Source organism: Perissodus microlepis, chromosome 14 (genome assembly GCF_051167445.1).
Source record: "Perissodus microlepis isolate ML-2025 ecotype Zambia chromosome 14, ASM5116744v1, whole genome shotgun sequence".
NCBI lineage: Eukaryota > Metazoa > Chordata > Actinopteri > Cichliformes > Cichlidae > Perissodus > Perissodus microlepis.
In genome coordinates, this window is record NC_140474.1 from 35,213,154 (window position 1) to 35,229,017 (window position 15,864).

At 41.4% G+C, this 15,864-nt stretch overlaps 1 protein-coding gene and 1 pseudogene across 1 annotated transcript; one reads left to right on the top strand and one right to left on the bottom strand.

The window, feature by feature from the left end:
• Nucleotides 1-947: 947 nt before the first annotated feature.
• On the bottom strand, nt 948-3,114 carry LOC146374318 (uncharacterized; annotated as a pseudogene).
• An 8,367-nt stretch (nt 3,115-11,481) lies between these two features.
• LOC146374319 (dehydrogenase/reductase SDR family member 13-like) lies at nt 11,482-14,792 on the top strand. Its single transcript, XM_084951228.1, has 5 exons — nt 11,482-11,720; nt 11,802-11,920; nt 12,681-12,804; nt 13,338-13,664; nt 13,838-14,792. The coding sequence occupies exons 1-5, from the start codon at nt 11,597-11,599 to the stop codon at nt 14,101-14,103; spliced, it is 960 nt and encodes a 319-aa protein (XP_084807354.1). The 5' UTR covers nt 11,482-11,596; the 3' UTR covers nt 14,104-14,792.
• Nucleotides 14,793-15,864: the final 1,072 nt, after the last annotated feature.

Here is a 15,864-nt window from a genome sequence, read left to right on the forward strand (position 1 = left end):
TCAGTGCTGTGGTTCTGTCTAAAACCTGACTGGAAGGCATCATAGCAGTTATTCTGTTTTAAGAAGTAATTGAGCTGTTGAGAAACTGCTTTTTCAATGATCTTACTTAAAAATGGGAGATTTGAGATCGGCCTGTAGTTGTTCATTTGTGTCTTGTCAAGATTGTCCTTTTTCAGTATAGGTTTTATTACAGCAGTTTTTAGTGGTTCCGGAAACACACCTGACATTAAAGAAAAGTTGACGATCTGTAACAGGTCTGACAAGTCTTTGAGACCTTTTTGAAGAAACTTGTTGGCAGGACATCTAAACAGCAGGAGGAGGAGTTCAGTTGACCTAAGATGTCCTCCAGGTCTTTGCTGTTAATAGGGTGAAACTGTTTGATGGTGTTTAAACAGTTTTTCAGTGGACACAGTACATAGTCTGGATCTGCTGTTGATGTACCAATTGCTTGTCTAATCTTTTGGATTTTTTCTGTGAAGAATTTGGCAAAGTCATTGCAGGCCATGGTTGAATGAAGTTCAGCTGCCACTGGCACAGGAGGGTTTGTTAGCCTGTCAACTGTAGAAAATAAGACCCGAGCATTATGACTGTTTTTAGTGATGATGTCAGAGAAGTAGGACCTTCTTGCACTCCTCAGTTGTAAATTATAATTGTGAAGTTTCTCTTATAGATGTCATAGTGAACCTGGAGGTTTGTTTTTCTCCATCTGCGCTCAGCTTTCCTACACTCTCTTTTTTCATTTTTCACTAGTGTGGAGTTTCTCCATGGAGACTTTTTCCTTCCAGAGATAACCTTCACCTTAATGGGAGCAATTGTATCCATTACATTTAACATTTTTGCATTGAAGCTATTGACGAGCTCATTGACTGAACCTCTGGACAGGTCAGGTGTTAATGGGAAGACCTGGTTAAAGATCTCACTACTGTCTTCAGGTATACACTGTTTTGTGATCACTGCTGTTGATATATTTGTGTGGGCTGAGATTTTACTTTCAAAGAAAACACAGTAATGATCAGACAGGCCCACATCAGACACAGTAATGTTTGAAATGCTCAGGCCCTTGGAGATCAGTAGGTCAAGAGTGTGTCCTCTATTATGTGTGGCCTCTGTTACATGCTGAGTCAGCCCAAAGTTGCCCAGAGTGTTACTCAGGTCTTTAGTCCCTTTGTCCTGAGGGTTGTCCACATGGATGTTAAAATCCCCAACAATAATTACACAGTCGAAATCAACACAGATCACAGACAGCAGTTCACTGAGGTCATTAAAAAAGTCTGTGCAGTATTTGGGAGGCCTGTAAACATTAAGAAACACAACTTTGGATGGGGCCTTCAGCTGTAAAGCCACATTTTCAAAAGACTGAAAACTTCCAGGAGATAGCTGCTTACATTGAAATGATTCATTAAATAAGACAGCAACCCCTCCTCCTCTCCTGCTCACCCTGGCCTCACTGATAAAACTGTAGTTAGGAGGGGTCGTCTCGATGAGAACAGCTCCACTGTTACTTTGGTCCAACCAAGATTCAGTTAAAAACATAAAATCAAGGCTGTGCTCAGTGATTAAATCATTAATTAAAAATGTTTTCCCAGCTAAAGATCTAACATTTAATAAAGCCAACTTAAGTGTTTTAGAGGCATTACTTGTCCCCTCGTGTTTGGGAGCAGTCTGTGGCACACAAGGTATGTTTACTATGTTTAAAGATCTTTTAGAGTGCAACTCTCTGTGTTTTGACCAGGCCACATGTCTCCTTCTGTCACCTGAAAGTACAGAGATTTTAAAATCTTCTAGTAAACAGGGTCCCAGCTTCTCCTGGGAAAAGTCACCACTGCCATAATCCTCGCAGCCCGGACCCTCCACACATCACACATCAGACTGCGGAGACAGAGCATGAAGGTGGTAAGGAGGAACTAAGGGGGGCGAGGCTGGGCAATGTGACCTCGATTGCTCTGTTGAGGGCGGGGCTCGATGGCGAACCTTTGGCTGCTCTGGTGGGGGGTTTATGGGGGACAAAAAGGGATTGGGCCGGGGGGTAGATCTGAGCCCAGCATTGACCCGCTCCATCATCTCCTCAGTGAATTTCAGGTGTGGGGAGGAGGGAGAAAGGGAGGGGGAGGAGGGTGATGGGGGTGATGGCCTGTCAGGGGTTTGGGGGACTGGGGAAGATCGTGGTCCCTGGTCCTGGTCGTTGGTGTTGTTGAGAGAGTTAGAGGCAAATAGGGACCCCTCTTCTTGCCTCAGATGTCTCTCCTTTCTGAGGCTCTTCCCGGGTGGGGGCAGATGGAGCTCCTCCTCAAGGTTTCTGCTGGGCTTTGTCTGTTCTTGGAGTACTGTTTGTTCCTCTTTATGAGATAACTCCTCGTTTATCTCAGCCTTGGCACCAAGCACAGATGGATGACGTATGGAATAAAACAAGTTGGAGGTGAACAGTTTCACCCCTGACTTGTTAAAATTAAATCCATTTGCTTTAAACAGATGCCTGTGTTCTCAAAAAATATTAAAGTTGTTGATAAAATGCACTGAGTGGTCAGCACATGCTGATATAAGCCATTTATTCAGTGTAAACAACCTGATGAATCTCTCGTCTCCTCCTCTGACCGGCGGTACAGGTCCACTGATGAATACAGCTGCATTCAGAGAGTTTACAGTATTTAATAATCCAGTAAAGTCCCGTTTCAGAACCTCCGACTGTTGTTTGGACACATCGTTTGACCCTGTATGCAGAACAATGTTTGTCACAGTTGGATATTCATCTGCAATTTGAAGAATTCTCTCCTTCAGGTTGTTGACCATATCGTTAGGAAAGCAGAGGACTTTAGTGTTCTTACCGCACATCCTTTGTACATCCTTTACGGCAGAGTCACCCACAATCAGAGTTTCAGGCCTAGCCTTTAGCTTTCCCTGTGGCCTTTTACTTTTCAAAAGATTTTCGGACCTTACTTCGCTACTTTTAGATGGATGGTTGTCCGATATAGATCCAGGGTCCTTTGATAGTGGAGCAAATCTGTTGTGCAGTTTCACATTCAGTTGTTTTGAAGGTTTGTTGTTAACCTTCCTATTCACGGTTGTCCAGTCCTGTTTCCTCTCGTATACAGGGGTAGAAGAGCTTCTCTGTCTCGTAGGAAGTGAAGGCCGGTCGGTTTCAGAGACTTCAGCTCGCTGTGCCCTGCCTGTGATACGTCCTCCCTCTTCTAGGAGACATGATTTATGTCTTGGTTTTGCACCAAGACAGTCCAAGGGGGGATTATCGCTTGAGGATTTATAATAGTGCACAAAGTCTACTTTCTTGGTCATGTTATCTGTGCTCCTTAGCTGTGTACTAGCTTGCTCATCGCCATTGTTTTGAATCAAAGGCAAGGTTGTTTCATTTCCACACAGTCCATTTACCTCCACGTTTACTTCTAAGCGATGAATTTTTGTCTCCAGTACTGCAATCTTCTGCAGGAGGCTGTGGTAGTCATCTCTGGAGAGGGAAGGCAGCTTGTTGCTAATTAGCCTAGCGGTTAGCACCTTTCCAGGCTATTGAGGCTGCTCGGTGCCCAGACGCTGTAATCAGGCTTCAGCTGTGTCTAGGCCACAGACACACGGAGCGCTGAGGATAAGGTAACTATAAAAATGTTGCTGTTTCTGTTAAGAACACTTTAGTCCTAATGATCTATAAGTGTCCAGAAGCTATCGCAGGTAATCTCATATGGAAAAAAGGGAAAAAATCAGCATAAAAATCAATAAAAATCAATAAAAGAAGCAAAGCATTTAAAGAGCAAAGAGATTAAGCGTCCACACTCATAAATATCGTCATTAATTTCTCTATTAATGAGGGCCTAAGCGTCACTCAGGCCCTCATTGAACTACTCGGCCTAAGAAATGGACTTGGATCCCGTACGTTGCACCCTCTCTGTCCATGAACATCAGCGTGGGATACATGAGCAAATGTATTATGAGCAATGCACGGTTATCGGTTTAAAAGTATAAAAAAAGACCTCTGTCCCACATCGTGGGTGCTGCAGCCACTGAAGGAGCTGCTCAGTGCTGTCAGAGTCTCCTGTATGGGGTGGGAGATGTCGTCCAACAGAGATGACAGCTTACCCACCATTCTCCTTCACTCACCACCTCCACTGGGTCCAGAGGACATCCTAGAACAGAGCTGGCCCTCCAGATCAGCCTGTTCAGTCTCTTCCTGTCCCCAGCAGAGATGCTGCCGCCCCAGCAGACCACACCATAAAAGATGTCATAGAAGGTCTTGAGGCCTGGGCCCTTCACTCCGAAAGACCTGAGTCTCCGCAGCAGGTACAGCCTGCTCTGCCCTTTCCTGTAGAGGGCGTCTGAATTGTGAGTCCAGTCCAGTTTATTGTTCAGATGAACACCAAGGTACCTGTAGCTGTCCACAGCCTCAATGCCCATACCTTGGATGTTTAGTGGTTGCCTGCGGAAGTCTACCACCAGCTCCTTGGTTTTTCTAGTGTTGATCTGGAGGTGGTTCTGGGGGCACCAGTCCACAAAGTCTCGGGTCAGTTCTCTGTATTCCCTGTCGTCCCCATCAGTGATGAGGCCGACTACTGAAGAGTCATCAGAGAACTTCTGCAGGAAGCACTGAGTAGAGTTGTGGGAGAAGTCTGCAGTGTAGATGGTGAAGAGGAACGGAGCCAGAACTGTTTCCTGTGGAGCCCCCGTACTGCAGACGAACCTGTCCTGAGTTCTCACATACTGTGGTTGATCGGCGAGGTAGTCCAGTATCCATGTTGTGAGGTGATGCTCCACTCTTGTGTTCTCCAGCTTGTCCTTCAGAACTTTTTTTTTTTTTTTCTTTTTAAGCCTTATATAAATATTATCCATCATTGCATTGTTTTATTTTGTTTTACTTATTTATTTGATATATTTTACTCAACATAGCAGTTTAATTTTTGTGTTTATCTTGACAATGATATTTTCTTTTTCTTCTTACCCTTTTAGCCTTTTAGTGAAATGCATCTGACTCTATGTGGTTTCTAAAATAGAACAGGAAGAGCAAAGTAGACTATTATTATTATTATTATTATTAGATTATTATTAGGATTTATTACACCACCATCTTATCTGAGGCTGTGTTAAAAATGCAGGGCAGAGTTAAAACAGATTATTGTGTGAGGCTTAATCTAACATGCTGCGGCTTGCATAACTGACCTTTGACTTGGCAACATGAGTCATGTGGTCTGTTTTGGGCCTTTGATGAATTCCACTTCTGTCCTGCTGTAACCGAGAAGGTTCATGGGCTGCATCCTCCTGAGGCCGCACTTGTAGACCGATTACGTCACAGCGACGCGCCGAAGGCTGTCCAAATTCGTAGACTCCTCCGAATGCAGCCGACAAATGCGTCCTCCTTTTCCCCGAATTTGAAGGATGGGTCGGGTGTGTCCTTCGTGGCCTACCACATCCCAGAATTCATAGCACGGCCCAGCCAAACTCCAGTTTCCAACAATGGCGGCCGCTACTAAGTTTTAAAATTACTCATACTAATCTTTCTGGGTCACAAAATAAACTTTTAACATATTTTCAGGCGAGAAAGTAGCTGTGTAAACATCAAATATCTGCTCGGTTTATCAAGATATCGCATATTTGCAAAAGTGCTTCGACGTTTTCGGAGACGTCTGCTACCCACCAGCTCAATAGCTAGCCGGGAGCTTGAGGGTCACTGATGCTGCCGAGAACGGCACAACTCCCGGCACATCATTTTCAGATCACCGCGGACTTTCGCTACTCGAGTTAAACGTAATATATAAGTCACTTAGACAACCTAAAAATGTTATTGTTGGGCTTTTTTCAGTGTTTTGTTTGTTCGTGAGTAAATCAGTTTGGCTGAGATTAAAGTTATTAGATTATATTAGATAAAATAAAACTTTATTAATCCCCCGGGTGGGGTCCTCCTTGGTTTTTACACAGCTGACTAAACGTCAAACAGAAAACTGATTAAACAGAAGTATGAGACGGTCGAGAATTTACGCCAGTGTCCTGTTATATTTTAGATAGCAAGGAGCAGACGGCCGAGTTTATCAAACTCCACCGAGACAGCGGTGACGCTAATCAGAAGGCTAGACCGTCCAATTTCCCCAGCCATTTACTTCCAGCCTACCCGACCTTCTGAGGACCCGGCCCACGAAGGCCGGATGCAGCCCATGAATTTGGACACGACCATTGGGACCTCCACAGTAACCGGAAACATGTGACCTCCACAGTAGGCGGAAAGACGTTGCAGAAGACTCTTTCACTGCCCTCTGTGCCCCACTTTCAGCCCTACTATCAGGGCAAAGATCGAGGAGCATATAAATGGACACATTAAAAATGCTTTGCCTTTGAAAGGTATGTTGGTATTAAATATCATAGTTAAAGTTATAAATATGCACTTCTTTTCAGCACCTCTGCAGTCTCTTTGTTGACTTAAAAATTGCTTTTCATATTGTACAGTTCAGTGCATTCATCAGCAAGAGAAAAAAGTGTGTTTTCATTAAATATTTTTTTTCTTGTTCACCACATTTCTTAACAGCTCTTGTGATCCACACCATTTTGCTTTCGTTATTGAGGATGGCTTGGATATTTTTGTTAATATGTACAATCTGATTGTTAGATAAACTGACTGCATTCTATACAACTACATTTAAATTACATGTGGGGTTCTTTCTTTTTTTTTCTCTCTTACAGACAAAATGATATGCCGGTGCACTTTCACTGCCGTGTCTGTTACATGACAGTCATACAGCGTGGGGATATGGCAAGGCAATTATTGTCATGTCAGCGTTTAGGACTGCTCCCCACTGAACTCTCCGTGGAGCCCCATCTCCCTCTCGATGTCTTGTCTCCAGCATCTAAACCATTTTCTGAATCTTTGGTAGAACATTCATGTGCTCTACCCTCTGTGCTAAATGAAACTGCGGCTTGTGGAAAGTCCATGAAAATGAAATTCCCTCACTGTGGTCTTAGTCTTCTTACAAAAAATACTTCAGGGCTCACATGATGAGGAGGCATTCAAACAGGTCAATAGATGTTTGCCTGGCCTGTCATCTGCATGTTTTTGTGTAGAGGGACTTCTTCCTCTTTGTTTTTCAGTTTGCAGAGGACATGGAGCTCTTTTTAAAAGCATGTGCTGACGAGCAGAGACTACGGGTCAATGCGATGTTTGACATTTAATGGACAGATGAAGGCATTGGCTGTTTGTTTGTGCTTTTTATTTGTTGTTGTGGGTTTTTTTTTTTTTTGCAGTGTACAGAATTCCAATTAAGCTTATTATAAAATGTTGTTCACTTGTTTTATGTCCATACTTATAGTAAAAATTTTTAGTGTAAATATAACAGCATTGTTTATACTTGTAACTTCAAAGTAAAAAGCTTACAGTTGCTATTAACATTAATGTATTATCCTGTAATCAATCATATTTTTATACATGTTACGAATTAACCCTCTGGGCTCTATCCTGGCCATTTGTGGCCACTTCACTTGTTTGTTTGTTTTTTTGACTACTACACTACAGTGGACCAAAAGAATGACACAGGTTTGATCTTAAGGATCTAATAGTTGTGTGTGTTTGTGCATGACATTGCAACGCAAATATGTATTTGCAAGATAGACTGGAATAAATTATGACGCATCAAATATTACACAGGCTGCAGTGAGTTCTTGTTGATACAGACTATTGAGCTTTGAGTTTCCCAGTCAAACTTAGCTTTGACCGCATGCTAACACTGTTACACCTCTATATATTTCATAACAAGACACCATAGCCAAAACATTAACAAAATATATATTAATAAAAGATTCAAAGCTGCAACACCAGAGATGGGCAGTAACGCGTTACTTGTAACGCGTTACTGTAATCTGATTACTTTTTTCAAGTAACGAATAAAGTAAGGGATTACTATTGCAAAAATGGTAATTAGATTACCGTTACTCTCCCGTAGGAACGCTGTGTTACTGCGTTACTAAAACCGTGATTTTTTTGCGAGAATGTCTCATGACAGTGACGTAAGCGAGTGCGACGTTTGTGACAACAGCTGTGTGCAGATCAACAATGGATCATATATCGCGTGCGGGAGAGAGTATGAGCGTGCAGCGTTTAAAGCGTGGAAGTACTGACCTTACTTTGAGTTTGATTCCATAAAAAGTGACAAAAACATTAGTGTCCGTTGTGCGTGGGAAGAAAACTTCTTTTTACGCCGAAAAAAACCCTAAACAAGCTCCGAGTGTGCAACAACGTAATGGGAAATTCACAGAGAAACTCGCGGATTCTTCCACTGACCGCTGCGGCACACCTGCACCAGGGTAAACCTCCGCCTACCCAACTCCTGCTTTACAGGTGAAAATAGAGCAACAGGACCGCTAGTCTTTGATTTTATTTATTTTCTGCTGTGTTTTACTTGCATCTATTTGAAAGACTGAGTGTAAACACAAAAAATATTTTATTTTATGTGCTGGAATGTGCAGAAAATAGGTTTAAATGTTAAACTAATTTCTTCAAGTCAGAGAATGTTGCATATAATTTAATTTTTGCTTGATGCATAAAGTTAAAAGATTAAAACTGATAAAACAAGTTTAAAAAAAGAGACTTTTCCATTTGATTACATTTTGTATGATGGATTATGCAGAAAAAGTAGAATTGGGCTGAAAGATCTATCGCTTTATCACCTATTCAGGTTGTAAATCGTGTTTTTAAAAAGTAACTAAGTAACTAAGTAATTAATTACTTTTGAAAATAAGTAATCAGTAAAGTAACGGGATTACTTTTTTGGGCAAGTAATCAGTAATTAGTTACTGATTACTTTTTTCAAGTAACTTGACCAACACTGTGCAACACATACTGTTAGTAAATGTGCACCTTTATGCAGGTGCAGAAAGTGCTGCTGCTGTAAGTAAGCCAAACAGCTTCCAGATCACTTATTTTTCTGGAAAGATGGCAAGAAGGGCATCACTGCTCATTTCTACAATCTCCCAGATCTTGGAATACAATGCCTTTGGCCCATGACAACCACGTCACAGTAGTAGGAGTCCACTAAAACCTACAAATGAAGAGTGATCCTGGAAGAAATAGGGCGCACACTAGTGACCTCAACAATTGCAAGACAGCCTTGTCCCCGATGCTTATATGAAATTTATATGAAATATGAAATTTATATAATATTTTTATATTTTCATGGACCAGCCTTTAAGGTGTTGCAGATAAATACAACAAAATAAAATGATACAAAGAAAGACAAAAACGATGGTATTTTGTAAATACAATAATAAACACGAATTCGGCTGTGTAATTGTGTAACTTTATGAGCAGCGTCCTTCTGAAATGCGCACTTCTTGTGTTTTTTTTAATTCATTTTTAGACAGCGATGAGATCATCTGCACACTCTAGAGAGGCCCGGAGTTACTGTTAATATCAAAAATATAATGCTGTCCTTTGAGATTTTAACATAAGACTGTGAAACTGTTTAAATCTTCAGAGCCCTCTACAGCCTGGCAACATGGAAACTTTAAAAACAGCAGCAGAAGGTTTCAGTAGTGTAGTCTAATTTGTTCTTTTTATTTAATAATAGAGTCCATATTATATCAACAGCTACATTCACCCTGGGGAGAAACTAGTGAGGGAGACCATCAGTACCAAGCTGGGTTTCCTGGGTCCAGAGGTTTGGAGAAACTTCTTCCCTTTCTTTCATCACAGCTGTCCTGTGCCAGAAGTTCTGTTGACCCACTGAGAGAGGCTTCATTTACGAAACAACAGGAACACTGAAGCTCATCGCATTGATCAAGCAGGACTCTTCACCAGCAGCTCCTTCACAGGGAAATCTTCAGCACTCCTCCGTAGGCCCGCCCCAGGAGATGGATAAACCCAGCATTTCATGAACACTGTGATGGAGACCTTTGGTTTGTGTAATGTTATAAATACTCAGATACTCCCCAGTGGCTCCAGACTTTTACATAAAGATATTATATTTAGTCCTGTAGAAAGTTATATATTTAAAAATATGTGATCCTCTCTGGTTACTCTGGTATGAATAACTCTGAATCACTTTATGGTAAATAACACACTATCTGCCAAAAACTTTGAAAGAATTCCAGATGACAAGTTTGTAGTTAAACATACAAGTGACGACCTTTGACCTTCATCAGGTTTTATTAAATTGTGTTAGAGAAAATCTCATATGCTCTTCATGCAGCTGAGTACATCAAGTGTTTAAAACGGAAGCTGTGCAGGTCTGAGATCAGCAGCTTTGTGAAACACCAAACTGAGGTCCTGTTAATGCTGATATATAGTGACACAGTTACATGAGTGATTAATCCTTTTGACTTTTTGTCTTTAACTTTATCAATAAAACAGCTGCAGCTTTCACTACAGCACGTGTGGTACTTTAACCTTTGCACTGTTTTCATCAGTTCATTTTGCAGTTAACATGTGAAAATGTTGGATGATCTGTCTGCTGTCACTGGGTGGTGCTGAGGTCTGAATCTGAGGGCAGCTCCTGTAATCACAAAGAGAACAGAACCATCACAAACTCAAATATAAATTTTATCCCTCAAAATTGAAATAAAGCTGATTCTTCTGTCCTCACACACTCAGGATATGAAGTTCTTCTCTTACATTTTTTCAGTATTACAGTACACTACAGTACTTTAATCCATAGGTCCTGATTAATGAGGAGTTACTGAAGTACAAGCTTTTAAAAATGGCGTTACTGTCTTTACAGATGTGGCAAGAGACTGAAAACATGTTGTTTGCACATATTTAATATTCAGCTCTGCACAGGAGCTGAAGCAGGATGCAGCCTGTTGCTTTTACAGTATAATACTTGTAATAAAAGTACAGGAACAGTAATTAGTGACTGAGTAGCCCGGGGCGTTTCTCTTGATTTCTTTAGTCAGGGTAAATTCATTCACCTGCATGGGTTAGCTAAACGAACCCTGACAGCCGAGTGCTCATTTTAGCTAGCTAAGGTCTCAGGAGCTACCTAAGGACGGTAGTTACGGATTAGCTTACAAACACATTTAACTTACCGAAAAAGTGCAGCGGGGCCTCGGGTCCTTCTGTCGGGTAGTCCAGTTTACTGAAGAACACCTCAGGCTGTCAGGTTAAAACACTCGGTCAGAGCCTACGCTCTATCTGCTATTCCCGGACAGAGATACGCAAGTTTCTCCGTGACTGCAGCTGCCAGTCAAAGCTGTTATGATGACGTTTCACCCCAATTTAACATCACCGCGGTAGGAATTAGAATCAAACTTATGGGAGAGGAGACCCCTTGGACATAAATCAGCGTGATGAGAACTATTGAAAACAAAAGAAAGAATCTTTGGAAAAAAATTATCTGAGGAGAATAAATTTATTTTAGTCTGACCCCAGTCCCATCCGCTAACATGGAGGAGAAGGCGGGGTTTATGACCTATACTGCAGCCAGACACAAGGGGGCGCTAGAGACGGTTTGGCTTCATTTTTGGGGAGCTGTCGCGTCGTCCTGTAACCCGATAACAAAGACACAGTCACGCCCATGCAGGAAATGGGTGTGTTTGTTTAAATCTCAGAGCGAGTTACAGCCAGCTGAATTGCTTAGACTTCCTGTGAGCAGGCAGTTTGCTGTGAAACTCTGAGGCAGGAACAATGTGCCTTCTGCTGGTCTTGGGTCTTGCTATAGCTGTTGCTTATTTTTACCGTGAGATTGTAGTGAAAGGAAAGAGATGCACAAGCAAAGCAAAGCTACATGGGAAAACTGTGATTGTGACTGGTAAGTAAAGGCTGTGTTTTGTGGCCACTGTGTTGCACTATGTCTCTCTGATGAGCAGAATAAAAGCTTTTTCACCTGCAGGCAGCAACACGGGTATTGGGAAGACCACAGCCCTAGATCTGGCTAAAAGAGGAGCTCGGGTGATTCTGGCCTGTCGCAGCAAGCAGCGAGGAGAGGCTGCACTTGAAGAAATCAAGAGGGTGAGTAGATATTTAACCAAGCAAAAGACCCATGTCTGTCCTAAATAACCTGCAATGTCATCTAGTATGTACATTATTCATAGGTTTGTAGCTTAAACCTATTCGCTGGAACGTTCAAGACAATTCAGCTGCACAGCAAAGCAGGCAAAGTTCTTTATGTTTCTCGTGCACGGGAGAGAACTGGACAAACGCTTGACCCCAGTTTCTCTCGTCCGTTAGGTTACATGAAAATACATAGGTTCATTAACATATGAGGTATACATACACACAAAGAGTACCTTGTCTGTGCGTTGTGTAAGTATGTGGTGTGTGTGTGTGTGTGGGGTCAGAGTGTGACCCCATATACGACTTCCCTAAACCTGCTGGTCTGGAAGTCCAGCAGTTCATCTAAACAAAAGCACTTATACTTAAACAGATATACGTGTGTTTGCTATACCATATATCAGAAGAGAAGATACAACCTTGCTCATGATCCCAAGAGGTGTGTGATCTATGCTAGAACACTCTGGAGAGGAGTAAACGCACCCCCCTCTTCATGCTACACAGAGTTGTTACAGACCTCCTAGGATGAGACATTCTTTCAATCTACAAATGGTTATATACTTCTAAGCATATATAAATATATATTTCTAAGCATAAATGACAATCCAACAATACAAATCTAACAATTATTGTACAGGTTATACCAGGCTCATTCATGACAGTAGATGGACATTGTAAAATAGTTATGTGCTCAATGAGTTTTTCATGTTTTCTGCAGGACAGCGGGAACAACCAGGTGGTGTTCATGCAGCTAGATCTGGGGAGTCTAAAGTCTGTTCGCAGTTTTGCTGAAAACTTCCTGAAATCTGAACCCCGACTGGACATCCTCATCAATAATGCAGGTTTGGCTGTCCATTGCAACTTCATGTCATATGAACAGAGAACTGTGTCAGTGTCTGTCGTCATTGGTTATTATATTTATATTATTATAAATATATTTATCTCTAGAGTATAAAGGATTTTATACATTTAATGGATAACATGGTGAGCTTTGGAAAGCGGTTAAAACTGTTTTCCAGTCACTTTAGCACACTATGTAAAGAATACAGAGAAAGAAGGCTACACAGTTATTACACAACATCCATCCCAGTTCACAGAACTGCTTCGTATGTCAACTTTGCAAGGTCATGATCCTCGTGCTGCCAATTTTGAACATTCAGGGTTGCAATGAAATACAGAAAGAAGTCAGTCAGTTCTGATACACTTAAACGTGCACTTCTAGAGAATCAGGATTCTGTTGACTATTCCTGTGGCCTGAACTTATCTGACTTACCTAACTATCTACTCTACTGTGATCAGATGTTTAAAAGTCTTGCTTGTTTAGATCTTAACACATCTTGAAACTAGATAAAAGTTTTCTCCATGTTTTGTCCAGGTGTGCAAATGCAGGGTCGCACAGCGGACGGACTGGGCCTGATGTTTGGTGTCAACCACATTGGTCACTTCCTGTTAACGAATCTGCTGCTGGAACAGCTGAAGGCGTGTGGACCAAGTAGGGTGGTCAACGTGTCATCTATGGCACATTACTTTGGAAAAATTGATTTTGACTGCCTTAACACTCACAAAGCTCTTGGACTGGGGACCTCATTCATGGAGGTCCTTCAGTACTATTCTGATAGCAAGTTGTGCAATTACCTCTTCACCCATGAGCTGGCCAAGAGACTGAAGGGTACCAATGTCACCTGCTACAGCCTCCATCCAGGTCAGTGGGCATGGCACCAATATTCCCCATCAGTTCATGCAAACAAACACTGAATTAATGTATAGTACACACACTCAGTATACACTTTAAGTTCTGATCCTACATGATTTAGAAACTGAAGCAGATCTAACCAGCTTTCCCTTCAAGTTAAAGTTGTTCTTCTGTTTTTGCAGGAGCCATCAACTCTGAACTGGCCAGGAATACAAACTCGACTTTGCAATTATTCCTGAAGCCCCTCACTGCTTTTTTTTTCAAGAACACAGAGCAGGGATGCCAGACCACCCTGCACTGTGCCCTCCAGGAGGGTATTGAACCGTTCAGCGGACGTTTCTTCTCCAACTGCACAGTGAAAGAAGTTTATGACAAAGCTAAGGATGATGCAGCATCAAAGAAGCTCTGGGAGCTCAGTGAGAGACTATGTGGCCTTGCACAAAAATAGTTAATAGTGTGAAGTTTTCACTGTTTCTGTGATACTTATAGATGAAGTCTTTGCCTGATTTTGTTTCTCAATCAAACAAAAGCCAGAATGACTGGACTGATTTTCAGTAAACATAATTGACTTGTTTTTACAGTAATGATCAGATGTTCACATTGGTAATTATTCTGTGCACTGAGTGCATAAGATGTATATACTTAGATAAGGCTTTGTAATAAACCAGAGTGACTGGTTTATTTTTGCATTGCACACCACAGTAAACAATCTTCAATCTCAGCAAGTCCAGACTGTCTCGAAGTCACTAAAAAAAGCAGGTTTCAAATAACCAGTTTGGTTAGCTGAATGATCCTGGTTTCACTGGTTGAGTAGGTGGAGTAGCAGAGTGGTGTCGTCATGACAGGTTTTACATAATAAACATCTACATGTGACTACAGCAAGTTTTTGAATTTTTATTGCATTATTATACAGCTAATAATCAGTTTATTCAAACGTTTACTCTTTCAGAAGACTAACTGGAAGCTTGAGCTGCTACGTTGTTTCTAATCTCAAATCTCCACCTTTATTTTGAATTGTCTGAAGACAAAAACAAAGAACACCTGTGTCCAATATCCCTTCTCTCCTTTTTCATTTTTAATCCCCTGTATCGTTAAAAACAAACCAGCTCAAAACATTAAAAATTCAGGTAAACAAAACTGTTTCATGGTTTGCTAATTACAGTCACTGACACTTTTTCCCACACGGGGAAACAGCACGTGGGGTATGTGACGGCACGACACAGCAACGAACAGAGGAAAAAACAGGGCTCAAATACACAGGGATAACGAGGGAATGAGACACAGGAGGAGAACACAGGAAGCAAAACTAAATACACTGAACACAGATCAAAGAATGTCAAAATAAAACAGGAAACATGAGCCTGGAGTCATCTATGTTACAGTATTATATCATACTTGTAGCACCACTTACTAATCATCTTTCACTCTACATGAAATTTTATTTGGTGGTTCCACGTATGATATATATACATCACTGTGACATATGGGTAGAGGGTATTCTCCATCACCACCTAGTGGGCATAGGAGGCATTCAGTAGTAAAAGGATGCAACACCCAATCAGCATTATGGGCTTAGAGCAAATGGTAAATGGACTGGTTCATACATAGCACTTTTCTACTCTGAGCACTTGAAGTGAAGTGAAGTGAAGATGATTGAACACAACTTACCTCATTCACCCATTCATACGGGCACTTTTTCTGTGGTTTTTTTTGGTCACTAGAATTTGGAGTGTTGTTGTCATGATTATACTGTATCATGGTTTAAGCATTTCAGCCACTGTAAGTGCTGAACAAGTCATGACACATATGTACAGCCAGTGGGCCTACCCTCATCACACGTCTGAGTACGTGGCTCTTGTATGAATGATAATCTTTCAATCAAGGTATCAATTTAGGAAACTGAGCTAAGGATGTTTTTAAATGACACTGCACATAAAACAACACAGGGTGCATGCTTACACTGTTATTCATACTTTCTACTTACTCTCATCCTCCTCACCAGGAGGACGAGGTCACAAATTCAACAAAAACAGGTCCTCAGTTCAGTTCAAGAGTGCAGACCTTCCAAAGTGTTTTTCTTATGGTATGACAACAGTGAGTATGAGAACAACTGAGAAGAACATAGAAACACACAGTTTATGAGAAATGTGAACCACTAACCTATAATAAAATATTCAAATATAAATATGGAGAGAGAAGGAATTGTATC

Excerpts from the sequence above, each read along its gene's own strand:
- LOC146374319 (XM_084951228.1), top strand. The coding sequence starts at position 11,597 with ATGTGCCTTCTGCTGGTCTTGGGTCTTGCTATAGCTGTTGCTTATTTT. Across the intron at positions 11,721-11,801 it reads GAAAACTGTGATTGTGACTG|GCAGCAACACGGGTATTGGG; the intron begins GTAAGTAAAGGC and ends TTTCACCTGCAG. Across the intron at positions 13,665-13,837 it reads CTGCTACAGCCTCCATCCAG|GAGCCATCAACTCTGAACTG; the intron begins GTCAGTGGGCAT and ends CTGTTTTTGCAG.